General features: G+C 37.1%; 2 protein-coding genes across 2 annotated transcripts; one reads left to right on the top strand and one right to left on the bottom strand.

Moving 5' to 3' along the window:
• Positions 1–750: 750 nt before the first annotated feature.
• Positions 751–7503, top strand: LOC116109842 (elongator complex protein 2). Its single transcript, XM_031396079.1, has 10 exons — positions 751–1021; positions 1110–1197; positions 1495–1580; positions 1837–1990; positions 2603–2763; positions 2857–3534; positions 4512–4833; positions 5326–5543; positions 5816–5993; positions 6702–7503. The coding sequence occupies exons 1-10, from the start codon at positions 875–877 to the stop codon at positions 7190–7192; spliced, it is 2523 nt and encodes an 840-aa protein (XP_031251939.1). The 5' UTR covers positions 751–874; the 3' UTR covers positions 7193–7503.
• A 2717-nt stretch (positions 7504–10220) lies between these two features.
• LOC116109784 (probable nuclear hormone receptor HR38) lies at positions 10221–12971 on the bottom strand. Its single transcript, XM_031396006.1, has 2 exons — positions 11687–12971; positions 10221–11589 (listed from the first exon to the last, which is right to left on the bottom strand). Exons 1-2 carry the CDS (start codon positions 12940–12942, stop codon positions 10518–10520), a joined length of 2328 nt encoding a protein of 775 aa, XP_031251866.1. The 5' UTR covers positions 12943–12971; the 3' UTR covers positions 10221–10517.
• Between the last annotated feature and the right edge of the window lie 4544 nt (positions 12972–17515).

Here is a 17515-nt window from a genome sequence, read left to right as displayed (position 1 = left end):
AGTTCGTTCCGTGAGGCGGTGAGATGGGCTTCTAATACAGCCTCTCAAACTTCAAAAAAATAACATATTACCCCTACCAACTCCGACAATAGCCACTTACACCCCCTAATGTTAAATTTAATGCGTGGGTAAAAAAATTTAAAGCATTAGAGATGAATAATTTAATAATAAAAGTAATTATCACTAACTTAATGAAACGTTAGGCGATGTTTGATTGAAAAAGACATAATTGCCACAATTTTGTCAATTTCATAAAAGACAAATACTTAAGTAGTAGTAGTTTTATCAATTGGTCGTCCTTTAATGTTTCAATAATTCATCAAAACCATTATTTTGACTTATGCAAAAGATTATGAGACGTTACAATACTGAGTAAATAAAAGTATAATTACCACAAACACAATTTATAAAATTTCTAGGTGTAATTTATTAAAAGGGTGTTATTATAACAAACTCGTTGATTTCAAAAAAGGAATATAAATAGTAATCAATAATTGCGAAAAAACAAAGGGTGGTTCCTGATACAAAGTCAAAAACAATTTATTTTATTAACGTAAGGCAAAACCTTAAGGGTAGTTTATGAAATTCTCCCCATTCCGAAAGTTCAAGAGCCGACACAGTCCATATCCGGCGGCCCAAAGCAACCTGATGGGCCGATGGGCCCAATTCACAGCCCAAACTACTTTATTGTTTTTCCTGAATTTTAAAAACTAAATTTTCATGTCGAAGCCTTCTTCTTCAAACCTTTCTTTCCCAACTCAGCGAAGAAGAACAAAAAAAATCAGAACTTTTAACACTTAGGCCGCCTTCTGCTGCAGCTGGAGAACTCAAACTCTCTCTCCGTTTCTCTCTGAAAGTTTGAAATCACATTAAAATGAGTAATAATTTTAGTAGTGAAGTAGAAGTAAACAGAGTGTTCATAGGAGCAGGCTGCAACAGAATCGTCAACAACGTCTCATGGGGCGCCTCTGGTTTCGTTTCTTTCGGCTCCCAAAACGCCATCGTTATATTCTGCCCCGAGGTCCTCCCAACCCCACTTCTTTTTTTCTTTTCGTTTTCATATACATGAATATCAAGCTGACGCTGTTTGTTAATGAAATATTTGACAGACTGCTCAGATTTTGACTACGCTTCCAGGCCATAAAGCTTCTGTGAACTGTACCCAGTGGCTTCCCAGTAATAAGTTCGCATTTAAAGGTACACTTTTTTTTTTTTTTTTTTTTCCAATTACAAGTTTGTGCTTTCAATGAATAGTTTGTTAGTAATTAGTTTTCTTTTAATTGGTGAGAAATGAGAGGATTTAGTTGTAGTAAGTTTGCTTTTAAATTTGTGTTTGTCAATTGAAAGTTTGTGCTTTTATTTACTAGTTGCTTACAAGATGGTGTATTTTAACTTGGTGAGACATGGTAAGAGGAAAATGAGAGCATGTGTTTTCCACATTGGGATTTTTTTTTTTTTTATTTTAATGTTTTACGTTTTGTTGTATGTTCACAGTTAAACATTTAGAGCATCATTATCTGCTCTCCGGAGATGCTGATGGTGTGATTATTCTATGGGAACTCTCTCTTTCTGATAGAAAGGTATTTTAATGTGTCATTGCGATTTTCTGTTTAGCTTTTTGTTCTGTTAGAGTGTAAAAGTTAGGCTTATACCTATCAGCTTAGGTTTTTGTGTCAAGTGTTATTGGGAATTTATGTACATTTTTGCTTGTCGGGGATTTTTGCTCTTGTAAAACTTTAAAGATTAGTGTATACATGTTGATATATTGAATGATTTGGCTGAGTAACTTCTGCTGATTGTGCTGTTTTGTTTTATTTTATTTTATTTTGTTTCCAGTGGAAGAATGTGTTACAGTTACCTCAATCACACAAAAAGGGTGTTACTTGCATTACTGGAATTATGGTTTCAGAAACCGATGCCATATTTGCATCTACTTCTTCTGATGGTTCAGTTTATATATGGGAGGTCGTTTTTCCATCAACTTCTGGAGGTAGGTTAATTTTTTTTCTGAAATAAAACATAAATATTTCTTTTCGTGGATGTGATAGGCATGAAGTTAGGGTTTTTTTTCTTGGCATGCTTTTACACATTGCTTGATGCTGGGTTGCTGGAATAATTTTATTACATTTTTACTTTGAGGGCAGCTTTCTTTTCTGTTTTTCACCCCTAGATTATATGAACATGATTTTGGTATTTAACCATGTTGAGATTCTTTTTATTTCTTGGTGATGGTTTTGAGATGGAAGATACCATGCTTATAGAATGTATTAGTGAGTATCTATGAAACCTAAAAATCATGGTTGCAATGTAGAATGTAACCATTAAATATCTGTTTAGTCAATTATGGTTGAGGTGGAATATAACACGCTAAAACTTTCTGTTTAGGCTCAACTTGTGGCTGCTATGTTGAATGCAACCAACTCAGTTACAGGCTTTGGGTGTAACGTTGACTCATTATCATTGTTGAACTCTTATTATGAGTATATACTATTATTTGATAGCAATCATATCTGTATTCTATAAGATAGACTGGGATCTTCACAAATGGAAGCAAGCCTGTTTGCATACTGAACCACCGATTATGCACCTTTGTTCCTTTCAGGTGACTGTAAATTATCATGTCTGGATTCACTTTTTGTTGGTTCAAAGGCTATGGTTGCACTCTCATTAGCAGAGTTGCCAGGAAATGCCGGGCACTTAGTCCTGGCAATGGGGGGATTGGATAACAAGGTTCATCTTTACTGTGGGGAGAGAACTGGAAAGGTATCTAACTTCAAATTATATATATTACCATCTGATACCTGCATAGGATCTTTTTCCATCATTTGAGCATGTTATATTTATTTATGTATGCAGTTTGTTCGTGCTTGTGAGTTAAAAGGGCATACAGATTGGATTCGGAGTTTGGATTTCTCGTTACCTGTGTGCACCAGTGAAGAGGCAACTAGTGTTCTACTTGTAAGTTCATCTCAAGACAAAGTCATACGCATATGGAAGATGGCTTTACGAGGTTCTTCAGCAAACAGTCAGGGTACATACAGGAAAGAGAAAATAAGTTTGGCTTCATACATTGAAGGTCCTGTATTTGTGGCTGGCCCATCCTCTTATCAAATATCGGTGGAATCTCTTCTAATTGGCCATGAGGATTGGGTGTACTCAGTACAGTGGGAACCTCCTTCAGCTGCACCATCAGATGGGATTGCCTATCAACAACCTCTGAGTATTTTATCCGCATCAATGGACAAGACAATGATGATTTGGCAACCTGAAAAGACAACTGGTATCTGGATGAATGTAGTCACTGTTGGAGAATTAAGTCATTCTGCTTTAGGGTTTTATGGTGGCCATTGGAGCCCGGATGCACATTCAATTTTGGCACATGGATACGGTGGATCTTTCCATCTGTGGAAAAATGTTGGTGTTGATGTAGATAACTGGCAACCACAAAAAGTTCCTTCTGGGCACTTTGCTGCAGTGACAGATATTGCATGGGCTAGGTCTGGTGAATACGTGCTCTCAGTCAGTCATGACCAGGTGATAATGATATGTTGCTTATAACATGGAAACATTTTCTTTTATTTTTTTTGTGCAACATTTTAGTAACATGCTTAACTTCTGACTGTGGAAATGGTGAGCCGTACCTTTTAACATACATCTTAGGGCATGTCCTCTGTGGGTTTTTTTTTTTTTTTTTTTTTTTTTTTTAAAGCAAGCTTAGCTATTGATGAGCATAACTTATTTGAGCAACAGTGTGCATGCTCATATAAAGTAGATGGATAATTTGTTCACATATGCTTCTAACTGCAGAAATATTTTTTTGAGATAGTAATGGGGAGAGTTCGTTAGTATTTTCTTGAAGATGTTCATCAAATTTTTGGTTACTAGCTAGCTTTTAAATTCTCTTTGTTACCACACAAGAGGAATGGAACCATCTAGCCTACACCAAAAAATTTGAAAGGGTTCACATCTGGGTTAAACGATGGTAGAGACCTACCTTCGATTGCGTAGCCAGATATGCCCCCTCATGAACCACAAGAAAAAGAAGACCCTCTTTGAATGTGCTCTGATGCATATATTAAAAATAGGTTAAAAGGATTTCTTTGTATTTCCTTCTTGTATGACTGCTAGAGAAATGAGTTAGGGCATTTTGAGTTTGGAAAAAGTGGTACTATTACATTTTATTTAAATGAGAATCCTTCAGGGAAATGGGGAAACTGAAAACTTTTAGTGAAAATTTTGGGGAGAAATTCATTAAGTTGAATTCTCTGTGATGTTTGTTAATATAAGCTTCTCATTTCTGTTCTTGCTAGCAAATCCTTTAATATAAAAAAAAAATGTTGTCACGCCCTTGTTTTTTCGTCAATTGCATAGATTCCTTGGTTAGTTATTCCAATTCCAGAGGTGGCTATTAATGGATGCATCTAAATTTTTTAAAAGAAATAACTGGATGAGCTTTTAAACTAGTTATGATATGCAGTATAGACATAACCATGATGCATCTCTCATTTCAGACAACTCGTGTTTTTGCTCCATGGCACAATGTAGCTTTGCTAACGGGTGTGGACTCCTGGCATGAAATTGCTCGCCCTCAAGTTCATGGTCATGATATTAATTGTGTGACCATCATTCAAGCTAAGGGTAACCACCGTTTTGTCAGTGGAGCTGATGAGAAAGTTGCCAGAGTGTTCGAAGCTCCTTTGTCTTTTCTGAAAACCTTGAATCATGCCACTTCTCAAAACTCTAGTTTTCCTGAAGATCTCCAAGTAGATGTTCAGATTTTGGGTGCAAATATGTCTGCTCTTGGGCTGTCACAGAAGCCTATATATGTCAATGGTAAGTCTCTCTTTCTCTCTGTAATCCAGAAAATTAATGTTGCAGAGGGAACTTTTATCTTCAGTTTTATGAATTTAGGTGCTTACACATTGATGTGAACTTGACACTTCTCTGATGAACGTTTAGTTTGACATTGACATGCTTTCCTGAAGTTCTATCAGGGTGCTTCATTTGGGCTCTTGACCTATATGCCACTTCTCTGATCAAACCTTTTAGTACTTTGTGACTGATTTCTTGTTTGGCTTCTGAAGCATGATAATCTTCTTTTTAAGTTAAATTATCTCGTTATGTCCATGACTGCTGTAGTGAGATGTGATTTTTACCTATCTGAGAAAAGAAATCACAGATGTGAGTTTGTTTTGAAAGAATGCTTTACGATGGGGAAAAAGAATCTTTTGCACTCTTCTATTAAGCATTAAAGTAATTTATTATGTATTAGCCACTGTTGATTAATATGATATAAATTGTTTAATGAACCATTTTCGTATGCAGCTACACGTGAGACCCAAGATAGAACTGGGAATGATGGTTTTGACACCCTTGAAAGTATTCCAGATGCAGTTCCAGTCACGTTTACCGAGCCTCCTATTGAAGATCAGTTAGCATGGAATACCTTATGGCCAGAGACGCACAAACTTTATGGTCATGGGAATGAGCTGTTTTCGCTATGCTGTGACCAGAAGGGAAAGCTTGTTGCTTCATCATGTAAGGTATATGGAGCTCTTCATACTGTATAGTTTTATATATTTTTATAGAACTAGTGCTCAAAGTAAAGTACTATTAACCATGTAAAACTAGTATTTTCATTTTTTAGAAAGAACCTCGATGGGAAAACGAAGACGACATATATAAATGATATGCATTAAATGCGAAATGACTAGCAGTTTCCAGTTTTGTTTTTTTAACTCTAATGCTCATATGTGCTATAAAAGAACAAAATATGAGATGCATATTTACTGGTCTTTTGTTAAATATCCTGTAGGCCCAATCAACAGCAGTAGCAGAAATATGGTTATGGGAAGTGGGTTCATGGAAGGCAGTTGGTCGCTTGCAGTCTCATAGTTTAACAGTGACGCAGATGGAGTTCTCTCATGATGACAATCTGCTTTTGTCTGTCTCAAGGGATCGCCAATTTTCTGTCTTTTCAATTCAAAGGACAGGTACTGTAAATTTTACTATTCTCAGTACTTTTTGTCTATTATGTGCTGCTTCTTGGTCAGTTGTTCACCTGCAGCTTGCCTAAGTATTTAAATGCTCTTACTAGTTAGTCAACCTTTTAATAAGTTCGTTGTAGTTTTAAAATGGCAAGTAAGAATTCTAGTGAAACCTGTAAAGCAATTATAATTTGTTTGCCTGTGTCTGACAGTTGACATAATGGTAAATTGGTAGTGAAAATCGTGAGAACTTCTGTATCTGCTGTGTTGCTTAGATGTAGGTTAACAGATATTTAAAACCAAATGTGATCGATTCACTTCTAGTTCTGGTTATTTCTCTTACAAATCAAGCCAAAAACAAAGTGATGTTTCTGCCATTGTGACCTCTGGTCCTCTCGGCATCGACAAGTATCTTCTCCTTTTTTAGGTCATAACCTCTGCCACCACCTCTGGACTTCTGGAACAATTGGATATTCATATTTCCCTGCCTTATTTTTAGCTTTATTATAATAGAATGGAGTCAATTTAAGGGCAATTTCTTCTGTTAGTCCTTTACTTCCTCAGCAGTCGAATGGAGACAGCCATTTGATTATGTTGGAAATTTTCGCTCTCTAATGTTCACTGTGCTTGAATGAACACAGTCCTTTAGGAAAATATTCTTTAGTGATAATTTTCAAAACCTTATTAGATAGTGTTGCTCATGTGTTTGTTTAGATTCCGGCAAAATCAACTATCATCTTCTCGCGAGGCAAGAGGCACACAAAAGAATAATATGGGCATGCTCTTGGAACCCATTTGGTCATGAATTTGCAACAGGTTCAAGGGACAAGACAGTGAAGATATGGACTGTGGAAAACGAATCAGTTAAACAGATTCTGACTTTGCCACCGTTCAACAGCAGTGTCACTGCCCTATCATGGGTCGGTCTTGATTGTCAGACAAATCAAGGACTTCTTGCGGTAGGAATGGAAAGTGGACTCATTGAACTGTGGCATCTCTCCATCAAAAGAACCAACAATGGCAGCATTACAGTACCCAGTGTAGCAGCTTCCCTTGTCGTAAAGCTTGATCGATTCATGTGCCACGTGTCTCCAGTCAACCGCCTGGCATGGAAAACTCCCGAGAAGAGCGAAAACTGCAAGAGCATGCAGCTTGCTTCCTGTGGAGCCGATCATTGTGTAAGAGTGTTTGATGTTACTGTTTGATTAGTCATATAATTCTTTTGTACCCATATACAAAATTTTGAAATCTATACATAATAGACATCAAAACAATTTTCGACGGGCATCGGCATGATGCAGACCTCTTTCAATCAACCTAGAACTATTAGATAAAAATCTCAATCATAGACCCCATGGGGGATGGCTATGCTCTTGACTTTTGATAAGCAGCAATTTAAGACTTTAAGTCATTGAGTGGTATAATTTTGTTCTAGGATTGAAGTAGGCTAACACTGCTGAGTCAAACAAGAGCAGAAAGCTACATGCTGACACTAGACTGATTCTAACTCTATTCTATTTTTTTGTGAATGTGAAACTTTCTCTGATTCCAAACAATATTAAATATCATCAAACAGTCAAAGCACGCAATCTTCTGAAGCATGCGTGAGTTGAGAATCGTCATTTGTGGGCACATGTCTCACATTATTGTGCTTTCTAATGGTGGCTGAGGAGCCTGCATGAGGTCTAGACATGTCTTAGTCTGAGTTGTGAATGTTGAATGCACACACAACCACTTTTTTAATGGTACTTTTCCAGGAACATCTATGTTACTGGTGGGGTAAGGTTACCTCCCGTCTGTACCATCGGATCAGTCCCAGAAAGTGATCAGGCTTACATGGGATCGATCCAATGGTACAAAATGGGGCTGAAAATGAAATCTTACCCCAGTACCATAAAAGTTTATGTTATTACAGTAACGGTACTCTTCACCTGAATCATTGAATCATCATCTTGTGATGATTTGTAAAGCGAAACCCTACTTTTCCGGTGATATTACCTTTTCAGCTGAACCGTTAAATGTTCGGTGGCATTACTTTTCTAGATATTATTCTATGCTATAAAAATTTACATTGACAACCCCATGACCTTTGTGTCATCTGAAAGGCCAGTTTCCTTTGAAATAATTTATTGGAAATTGGAAACTCCTCGAAATTTCTTCTAACAATGTGAAAATCTTTATGAACTCAACTTTAACATGTGATTCACTGATTCCATGTAGTCAAGTCTTGGTTTTGACATTACTTAAACTCAGCCAAGTCAATATATAGTATTCACAATACGTAGAAACCATTTTTTTTCCCTATTTTTTCTAAACTATCAGTCATGACTTTTAAGTCTACTGTTTGAAGTGGCTCGGCCTTTTAACTGATAAAATTTGAGATAAGTTTGACTTCTTATCCAATAAGACCTTGTTGAATGAGAAAATTAAAATCTCTTATAAACCAGTAGGTTTGAGCATACTTAATCGGTGTGAAATTTCAATATTAACCTCCGTTACGAGGATGCCAGACTTACCTTGCCAACATAATTACAATGAAAAATGAAGTCTTAATTAAACGTGAAAGCAAATGGTGAAGCATAAATTGAGGTTTGTCAATTGGAGTGAAGACAAGGCAAGAAATGGCATTGAGGAGAGCTGAGTTTGTCAGCATCAAGAGCCGGGCATGGCATGGCATGAAGCAGCAGCTTTTTACCTGGAACATGGCTAAAAGTTAATAAAACCACGTGCTTTTGCTTAGTCATCAGAAGAAAAACAACACCCACTTCGATGATTAAGCACAAAACCTCGTACGTTTATTGCATTAATTAACAAAAACAAAACAAACAGAGAATCAAAAACGTGAATCAGTGCTCACCCACGAGAGAATCAGTGGGCGCATTTATTATGAGGTTAATTCTATGGACCCAGTATCAAACATGGTTTTATGGATATTACAATGATTAAAAAAAAATTATTATTCAATTAATAACTCATAATTTTTTTACTATAAATAACAAAAAAATAACTAAAGAGCTGAAGATTTGATCAGTTGAAAATACTATATTTACAATCCAATCTCACAAACTCTAATTTCTCCGAAAGTTGACGTTATCTCTAAAAGGCAATAGTCATTTAGACCATTGAAGAGATAGAAGGGCTCAATTAGAAGGTAATGTTACCCATCAACTGCAATGGTCGTCAGGGTCACTAGAAAAATCTTATGATTTAGTTAGAAAGTAACATTATCCCCACATATATATATATATATATACACCAACACTTGAAAACGAAAAGCTATTTTAAAATACAAGAAGATCCAATTATAGAGTAAAGTTATACAGATAATATAAAATTGTTTGATATGACTACTTAAGAACTTGGTAAAATAGGTTTCATGAAAGGGTCCAAAGATGGGACCATAGAATCTTTCGTAATGTGTAGTTTCATACGAATAGTGTTTGGACCCCTGACAGGTAAAATACATCAAAAAAATGATTTGGTAAGGATATTATTGCTGGACATGGTAAGTTTTTAGGTAGCAATACACCACCATTATCTCTCATGGTCCAGTTCATTCAAGCACTAACTCATAAGTTTCAACAAAACCTTATCTGACATTCCAAGAAAACATAAATAAAATAAAATAAGAAATCAGATAATGGGTTTTTATTTACTTATTTTCAAGCCCCATGGATTGAAGGTCCCCCATTCAGGACGGACATCCATTGCACTTGGTCCTCCCAATCCACCAGTGAATTTCATGTTACAACGTTTCTTGCCTCCGTCATGTACCTGTTTCATTGACACAGAATCGATATCGAGGCTGAACTGGAAATGCAGGTTCCTGAGGATCTTAATCTAGGCAAATTCAAATGGTAGCATCAACGTTGCAAGAAACAAAGATCACATAGAAGCCTACAGGCTACAACAAAAGGTGTTTTGATGAGAAATGTTGGGTTATATAAAATCAAAGACAATGTACATTGAACTCAAAAGCTCTCCAATCTACTTAAAAAGAATATTCATCCAATAATTATCAAGATTCGATATCGAAGTGAAAATCAAAAACAGTTCTTGCTTGAGACTGAGGCATTGCTAAACTGGAAATGCAGGATCCTGAGGATCTTATTCCGGCAAATTCAAATGGTACCATCAACTTAGCAAGAAACAAAGATCATAGAAGACTAAGACAAAAAGTTTTTTTTCAAGAGAAATGTTGGGTTCTATACAATCAAAGACAGTGTAGAACAATGAACTCAAAAACTCTCTTAACTACTTAAAAAATGATTATTCAGTAAATGATATATGAACTGCACAAAGCAACACAATATTTCAGTTTTGAGCTTTTACAGAGTATAATCTCAGACCACTATCGTTTCCTATAAGATATGAAATACAAGAAAGAGTAAACAAATCCACAGTTCCTTATTATCTAATCACAAATACATATCACAAACCAATACCAGTAATAACAAGAACACTAAACAAGAAAAAAAGTATATAAACCAAACCCTTCCTTCAAAATTGTTTCTTCTTTCTTCAATTATTTTATAACGGCTGTGAAGTTCTGATCTGTTGTTGCTTGATATTCTCAGCCGAAAGCTGAGCAGTAGCATCCGGCAACACTACAGCAGCAGTACCTGCCATGGTTTGGTACTGAGAAGTCATTGTGGGAGCCATAGGCTGAGTGTAGTATATCTGTGCATGAGCAGGATCTGCAAATTCATAACCATAATTAGTCGTTGCCGCTGCAGAAGTAGGAGCAGCAACAGACTGGGATGGATGATGAATCTGCGCATAACCAACATACGGCTGTTGATGCTGACTAGCAGGCACTTGGACCAATTGGGGAGCACCTGTAGTTGCAGTTCTGTACACACCCGGGCCGCCCAATTCAGGTTTACCAATATGCGCATTTCTAATGGGGTTATAAGCTGCAGCAGCAGCAACCATCGGAGGACTGGTAGGAGTTTGAGGCCGACTAGAGGGAATACTTGTGGGTGCTTCACTGATAGCATTAGGTTGTTGCACAGACATGTTATAAGCCGCCTGTTGCTGTCTAGCAGGAACATAGTACACCGGATACTGCTGATCAACCTGATGGTGTTGATGATGTTGATGATGATGTTGTTGCTGTTGTTGTTGTTGTTGCTGCTGCTGTTGCTGTTGCTGTTGCGACGGATACACAGGATAATAATGTGAAATGGGCACAGCTCCAGCCGTATGTTGCTGAATATAGTGTGCACCAGGATGAATAAATTGTTGCTGATGTTGCTGTTGTTGTTGTAGCTGATGTTGCTGTTGTTGCTGTAGCTGATGTTGCTGTTGTTGTTGTTGTAGCTGATGTTGCTGGTGTTGTTGTAGCTGCTGATGTTGCTGGTGTTGGTGTTGTTGTAGCTGCTGCTGTTGTTCAAGTTGCGCTTGTTGGAATACATACGCAGAAGCAGAATCCTGAACTTGCTGTACATGAACTCGCGTATTTGCATTCGGATCAGAGAGATTAATCTTTGGATCAACAGGGTTAACAGGAACCCTATTAGCTCCAGGTTGCATTTGCATGACAGGGTCTTGATAAATCACAGGCTTTTGACGAGATATAGCATTTGTAAGACTACTATCACTGAAACATTTTAACAAACACATAGAATATAATCAACATTCCATTCATTTCTCCACCAAAAAAATTAAATAATGTCCATTAAAAAGTATAATCTAACCTTGAAACTGAATCTGGGGATGGCAAATCAAAACCAGCACCGCCACTGCCGCTGCCGCCACCACCTCCGCCGCTTGTCTTCTGTGGCTGTGGCTGTGGCTGTAGCTGTGGCTGTGACTGAGCTGGTGCTTTTCGATACGCAACAGGTACACCATGATCCGATCTCTCATCATCAGAGATTACCCTATTCATATAATCGCCAGGAACCACCACCCCACTCATTCCAACGGTGGTCTGAGGCGGAGGTGGCGGCGGCGACGACAACACAACGAACCCTTCTTCCACCTGCTTTGAAACTCCACCACCAACATTCAGCTGCCCAAATTGCTCTTCAATCCCCACCATTTGTTTCTGATCTTGAACCGCCTTAGCACTATTAACATTAACATTCTCCTCAACATGAACTCGTATCGGCGGCAAATTCGCCAACGAAGGCGAGGAAGAACTAGACCCAAAAGACGACGTCGTTTCCACCATCGGAGAATCCGGCACCGAGTGCACCTCTTGGACTTTCTTCCCCACCGCGCCGCCTCCGCCGCCGCTTCCGCCTCCAGCGGCCGCCAGGACAATCTCATCATCAAGACCTAACAAACAATTCACCGAAGACGAGTCCGAAAACCCACGATTCAAAGCCCCACCCGCCCCATTCAGCGCGTTCAAAAACCACTCATCGGACTTGGTCGAACCCTCGAGAATCGATTGCGATTGAGATGTTTCGAGCTTGTTATTCTGAAACAAAAACAAACGCAACCTACAAGGCTTCTGATAATTAGACGTCGTACGCTCATACTCCTCGATCATATTCTCAAGGTCTTCATCCGTCGTAACAGAGATCAAAGAATCCAAGTCCTCAGACGGCAGCTGGTATTTCAAACTAAACGGCCGGCCATTAAGTAACGACTGGGAGAGACGTGACGTTAAAGACGTGAGCGTGACGTTACGATCGACAACAATGATACGCGTTTCGCCACCAACATAACAGAGAGACTTATCATGAGGACGGGGGACGATATGGCCGCCGTAGCTGCACATGAGGCGGAGTTTCGTGGCGGTGTTGGCGGCGCCGGTAGAGTTGTTAAGAGGGGGATCATCCCAGGAGTCGGTGTGTCGGGAACGAGGGGAGGAATCCACGGATTCGGGGTAGGGTTGGGAGGTGGGGATAGGAGTGGTCGTGGTGGTGGTGGTGGTGGTGGTGGCGGGGGCTGGGGCGGCCGTGGCAGCAGCGGCGACCGTGGCGGAGAGAGGTGGTGGGTCCATGGGGGAAGAAATTGGGGGGGTTTTTGGTGCTAAAGAGAGAGAAAAGGGATGGGAGAAAGTGGGAATTTATATTGGTCTTATTGGTACTCCACACCTGGTGGTCTGGTCTAGTCTAGTCCAGCTGTCTATTTTTTTTTAATTATTTTTTATTTGAAAATTAAAAATTGGTTGAGATTGGGATTGGGGTGAGAAATGTGAATTTTGAAAATTTATTTGGAATTTCAGATGGTGGGGTTGGTTAATATAAGCAACAACTGTACGAAGCCGAACCGTAGAAAAGATAAGAAGAAGTCTGTTTATATTTATACAATTTTCTAAATAAGAAGGATTTTTAGTTATAATTATTAAATACTATTAATAAAAATATTAAAAATATAGGGCGAGATTGCGTCATAATTTATAAATATGACGTTTCATGTTATCTTGAATTATGTACTCCTTTTATAGGGGTTAAAGCATTGGTCGTTGAAAAAATGAAATATTTTAGTCATAATTAAATTAAATAAAAATATTATTTTTACTTTTTAGGGATTTATTTTTTTGGGTTTTGATTGAAGGGGGGAGGGAGCATCAGTGACCAAGTTGAAATAAAACCGTGTACGGTCAGACAGCTAGTTTACCCATTGGTTCCAGTTGGACCATGGGAGTCTCACGTGTGGGAACCATTTTTGATTCGGTACGGCAAGAATGACAGTTATTCTCGTACAATCTGATCATTTGGAGAATTACCGTTTTGATCATCGGCTCCTTGTGATTCCGGGCTCACGATTCCATATTTTACCTACCGGGAACTCTCCGATTTATTGATAAAAAAAGTAAACTCTTTTGTGTGTCGATTGACGATCGATGCATGCAACGTGATCAAACAGACGGTTATGTATTTATTATAGTGAAGATTATATCATGTCCAATGATATATCACGTCCAATGATTCATTAACACATGTGTCTCATACGTACGTTGTGAGCAGATAGATAATAAATTCTTTCATGTGACTAGAGTACATAATTCATTATCAGGTATACTGTGGATTTGATAGATCGATATACTTCCAACATGGTGAAAATTATATCATGTCTAAAGATATATATATCGATCAACCAGCTTCATATATTCTAGGCTAATATTACGAAATTTGATCTACTCTCTTACAGTAAATTCTCCAATTTATAAGTAAAAAAGTTTACTTGTGTGTCAGATGCACATAAGTTATCAACCAGTGCAACAAGATTGGACAGACCAACATAAATTAACTATAGTAACGATTTTATCAGGTCTAATGATACGTTAGTATGTGTGTCTCATACGTGCATTCGATAAAATTTCGCAAATTTTTATATTTTAATAAACAATAAAAAAAAGTTTTTTTTTTGTTACACAAATTATTTGATCATTAAGTGAATTTATATCATTTCTGATATGCATTGATTATCTAAGCTTTATTTAATCTCAACGGCTAGGAAAGTTTTAATCGAACGGCTTAAAAACAATATAATGATTTGTCTATCTTTATATGAATAATTTTTTTTTTTTTAATATAGTGTGATTAGATTGACTTTTAAGTTAGTAATTGAATCAATAGTGAGAAATGAAGTCTTTTAATGGATTTTTGTAATATTCCATTTATTAGAATGTTCAAAGGTATAACAATTTCTTTTTAAAAAGATAAATAGATCAACTAATCTTTAATGCTTCCCACTTCTTTTTATTTATTTATTTAATATAATTTAAAAAAAAAAAGAATCATATGTAAAACGACCCTTTTTTCAAATTATGGGAATTAAAAAACTGTAATTCAATTATAAGAAGTTTATGTATTCAATAATTCAAATATTAGAAGTTAATCACTAGCCTTGTGGCCGGACAGCAGATTTTATTCATCTGGGTGGGTTACCCGAAGATAAACTGACTCAAACATCTCGATTATAATATATATATAATATATATATATATATGTATATATATTACAAGTTAAAACAAATTAGGATAAAGATTTTGAATTTCCTTTTAAAAACCAAAAGTTTATAATTACAAAATTATTGAATTATTAAATTTAAAGTTTAAAAAATTAATGTAAATTAAATTCCTTAAAATAAAAAAATTCCCTTATGTTAGACTATAAAATTAATGCCACCTTCTATTGCATGACATAAAATAGATAAAAAAATATCACTTTTTTATTATTTATTACTAAAATTTCCCAAACCTCATATTATAATTTTAATACTTTATTTATTATCAAAATATTATGTGTTTTAATTTTAAATATAAATACAAATAAAGGTGAATTGATTTGAATATAAAAAGACTTAATTTTAAGATTAATGAGTAAACAACATGTTCCCACACAAGGTTTGACGAAATCCCAAGTTAGTCCCATTTGTTCTATTTATTCTAGATTCTCACCCTTAAAGTGACAGAAAAACGTTTGATGTAACAGTAAAAGGGTAAATTGGTCATTTTACATGAGTGGCGCACGTTAGCAGACTACCGCCTCTAACAGTCCTTCGGCGCACGTTGGCAGCCATCGTTCCCAACGTTTTTCACTCTTTTCTGGCGATTCTTCCACCCAAAATCACCCTTTGTCACCACCATTTGAACCCTCATCCTCCCTTCTACAAAACTATATCATTCACAACCCCTTATCACTCGCTGATCTTCGGCCACGGCAACGAAAAACTGGCGATGAATATGAACTCTCAGCTGGCGAATGACGAAGAAACGGTTGTTGGGGACATAGGGATTTTATAGATTTGGGACGGTGGTTGCATTGGTGGTGTCCAATTGGATTTTCACAACCGGAATCGGCCGGAATCCAGTGAAGAACACTGAAACCCTAAGCCTAACGGTGCCGGCGATTAGAGGGGCAAATGAGTTGGGAACTAGAGGGGTTTTGGACGACGGACTACGGAAAGGTGATGGAGGTGACCAGGGGGTTCGACGTCGTTGGATCGGGCTGTTTCCGGCGAGGGTGTATAGTGACCGAGGGTGTTTTTGATATAATTTGAAAATAAAATGGTAAGTTTTATAATTCTACTAATTTAGGGGTTAAAACATAACTTATTAATTTAGGGTTAAGGGCATTATGGTAATTGCACCCTCTAAACCCTAAAAATTTATAACACTGTTACTTTAGGGGTGAAAATCTAGAATAAATGAAATCAGTGGTAGTAACTTGTGATTTCATCAAACCTTGGGTGGGAATATGTTATTTACTCAAGATTAATTAATATATTAATAATATGGAAACCACTTTACAAGACGCGTTTTTGGCCCTTTAACTTAAAGAAAAATAAATGCTTTTTCCAAAACTTTCACCCAAGCCAAACGCAGTCTTAGCCGCAACTTCGGCCATCACTCGCCCATGGGTTACGTAATGACTCTTCACTTTTTTTCATTAAACAAAAACAAAAAAATCAACAATAGCATGAGAAAAAAAAAATGATAGCGGACCCAGCTCCACGCTCTTTACACGCTCGTTTCCATTGGTTGTTTGAGAAGAGTGTAATCAGCGCGTGTAAGGGAGTGAGCGGGACTGTGACAGGCGGCGTTCATGTAGATGCAACGTTGTAAAGTAATAACGTTTGGCCAACTGCCAAACCAAAATTTTCAGTTAAAGAAATTATAAAAAAACTAAAAAAAAAAGAAGGAATCAGGTGCTCCCGGGTCTACAAAATTCTTATTGAACGTCCAACCGCTTGACTATTGTAACCCTTATAAACGTCAAAATTCTCTCTTTTATTTTGATAAATATAGAATATTCAAAAAACCCATTATTTACTAAATATAACGTATGTCCAACTCACACACATTATAGTAATATAATAAGATCATATAATATAGTTTTTTTTTCCCCTTTTATTTGGTATGCATAATTTATAAAGAACTTTCCTATAATAATGTTGATGCGTGATTTTTATACAAACTAAACACACGTGTATAATGCTGAGCTGGCCCAGAAGACACACGTGAATATAAAGGATAATGAGAGTAAATGCAAGGAGACAAGCGTTTTAAAGTGGTTCGGATACTAAGGAAGCAAGTCTTACGTCCACTGTTGTATTATTAATGATAGAAGTCAGGTCGCATGAGCTGACTGACTGACTTACAATTGATGATACGAGAAGGAGAAGGAAAAGACTTTAATTACAAAGAAAACAGCTAATCAAGAGTAAAATACGTGAATCCCCTGAATGAGAGAGGAGCTCTCCATTTATAGTGGGATGGATTAAGACAATCATCACTGCATCTGCGAGTTAATAGGATTATCCGTGTAAATCCTTCTTTATGTCACATTGCCCACCTTCCATAGTGATTTGTGCGATTCGAAGCAAGGATTGGACACGTGGGATCACCACAGCTCCTGGCTGGCCTGACGCGCGCCCACTATTCTGAAAGAAGCAGGCTGCGGGTGTACCCATGCTCTGACTTTTATAGGTTGGCTGGACCTTACGTCAGCCCCATATTTTTCGGGCATAACAAATAAATTGATTGTTAATTTGTCATTACATAAAATAAATCTTGTAGGTGACACTGACAAACCAAAAGAGATTTTATAATTGTGCACCTTTTA

Source organism: Pistacia vera, unplaced genomic scaffold, assembly GCF_008641045.1.
Source record: "Pistacia vera cultivar Batoury unplaced genomic scaffold, PisVer_v2 Contig59, whole genome shotgun sequence".
In the NCBI taxonomy this organism is placed as follows: domain Eukaryota; kingdom Viridiplantae; phylum Streptophyta; class Magnoliopsida; order Sapindales; family Anacardiaceae; genus Pistacia; species Pistacia vera.
Note: the sequence above shows the minus strand (reverse complement) of the source record. Positions and strands in the feature narration are given on the sequence as shown.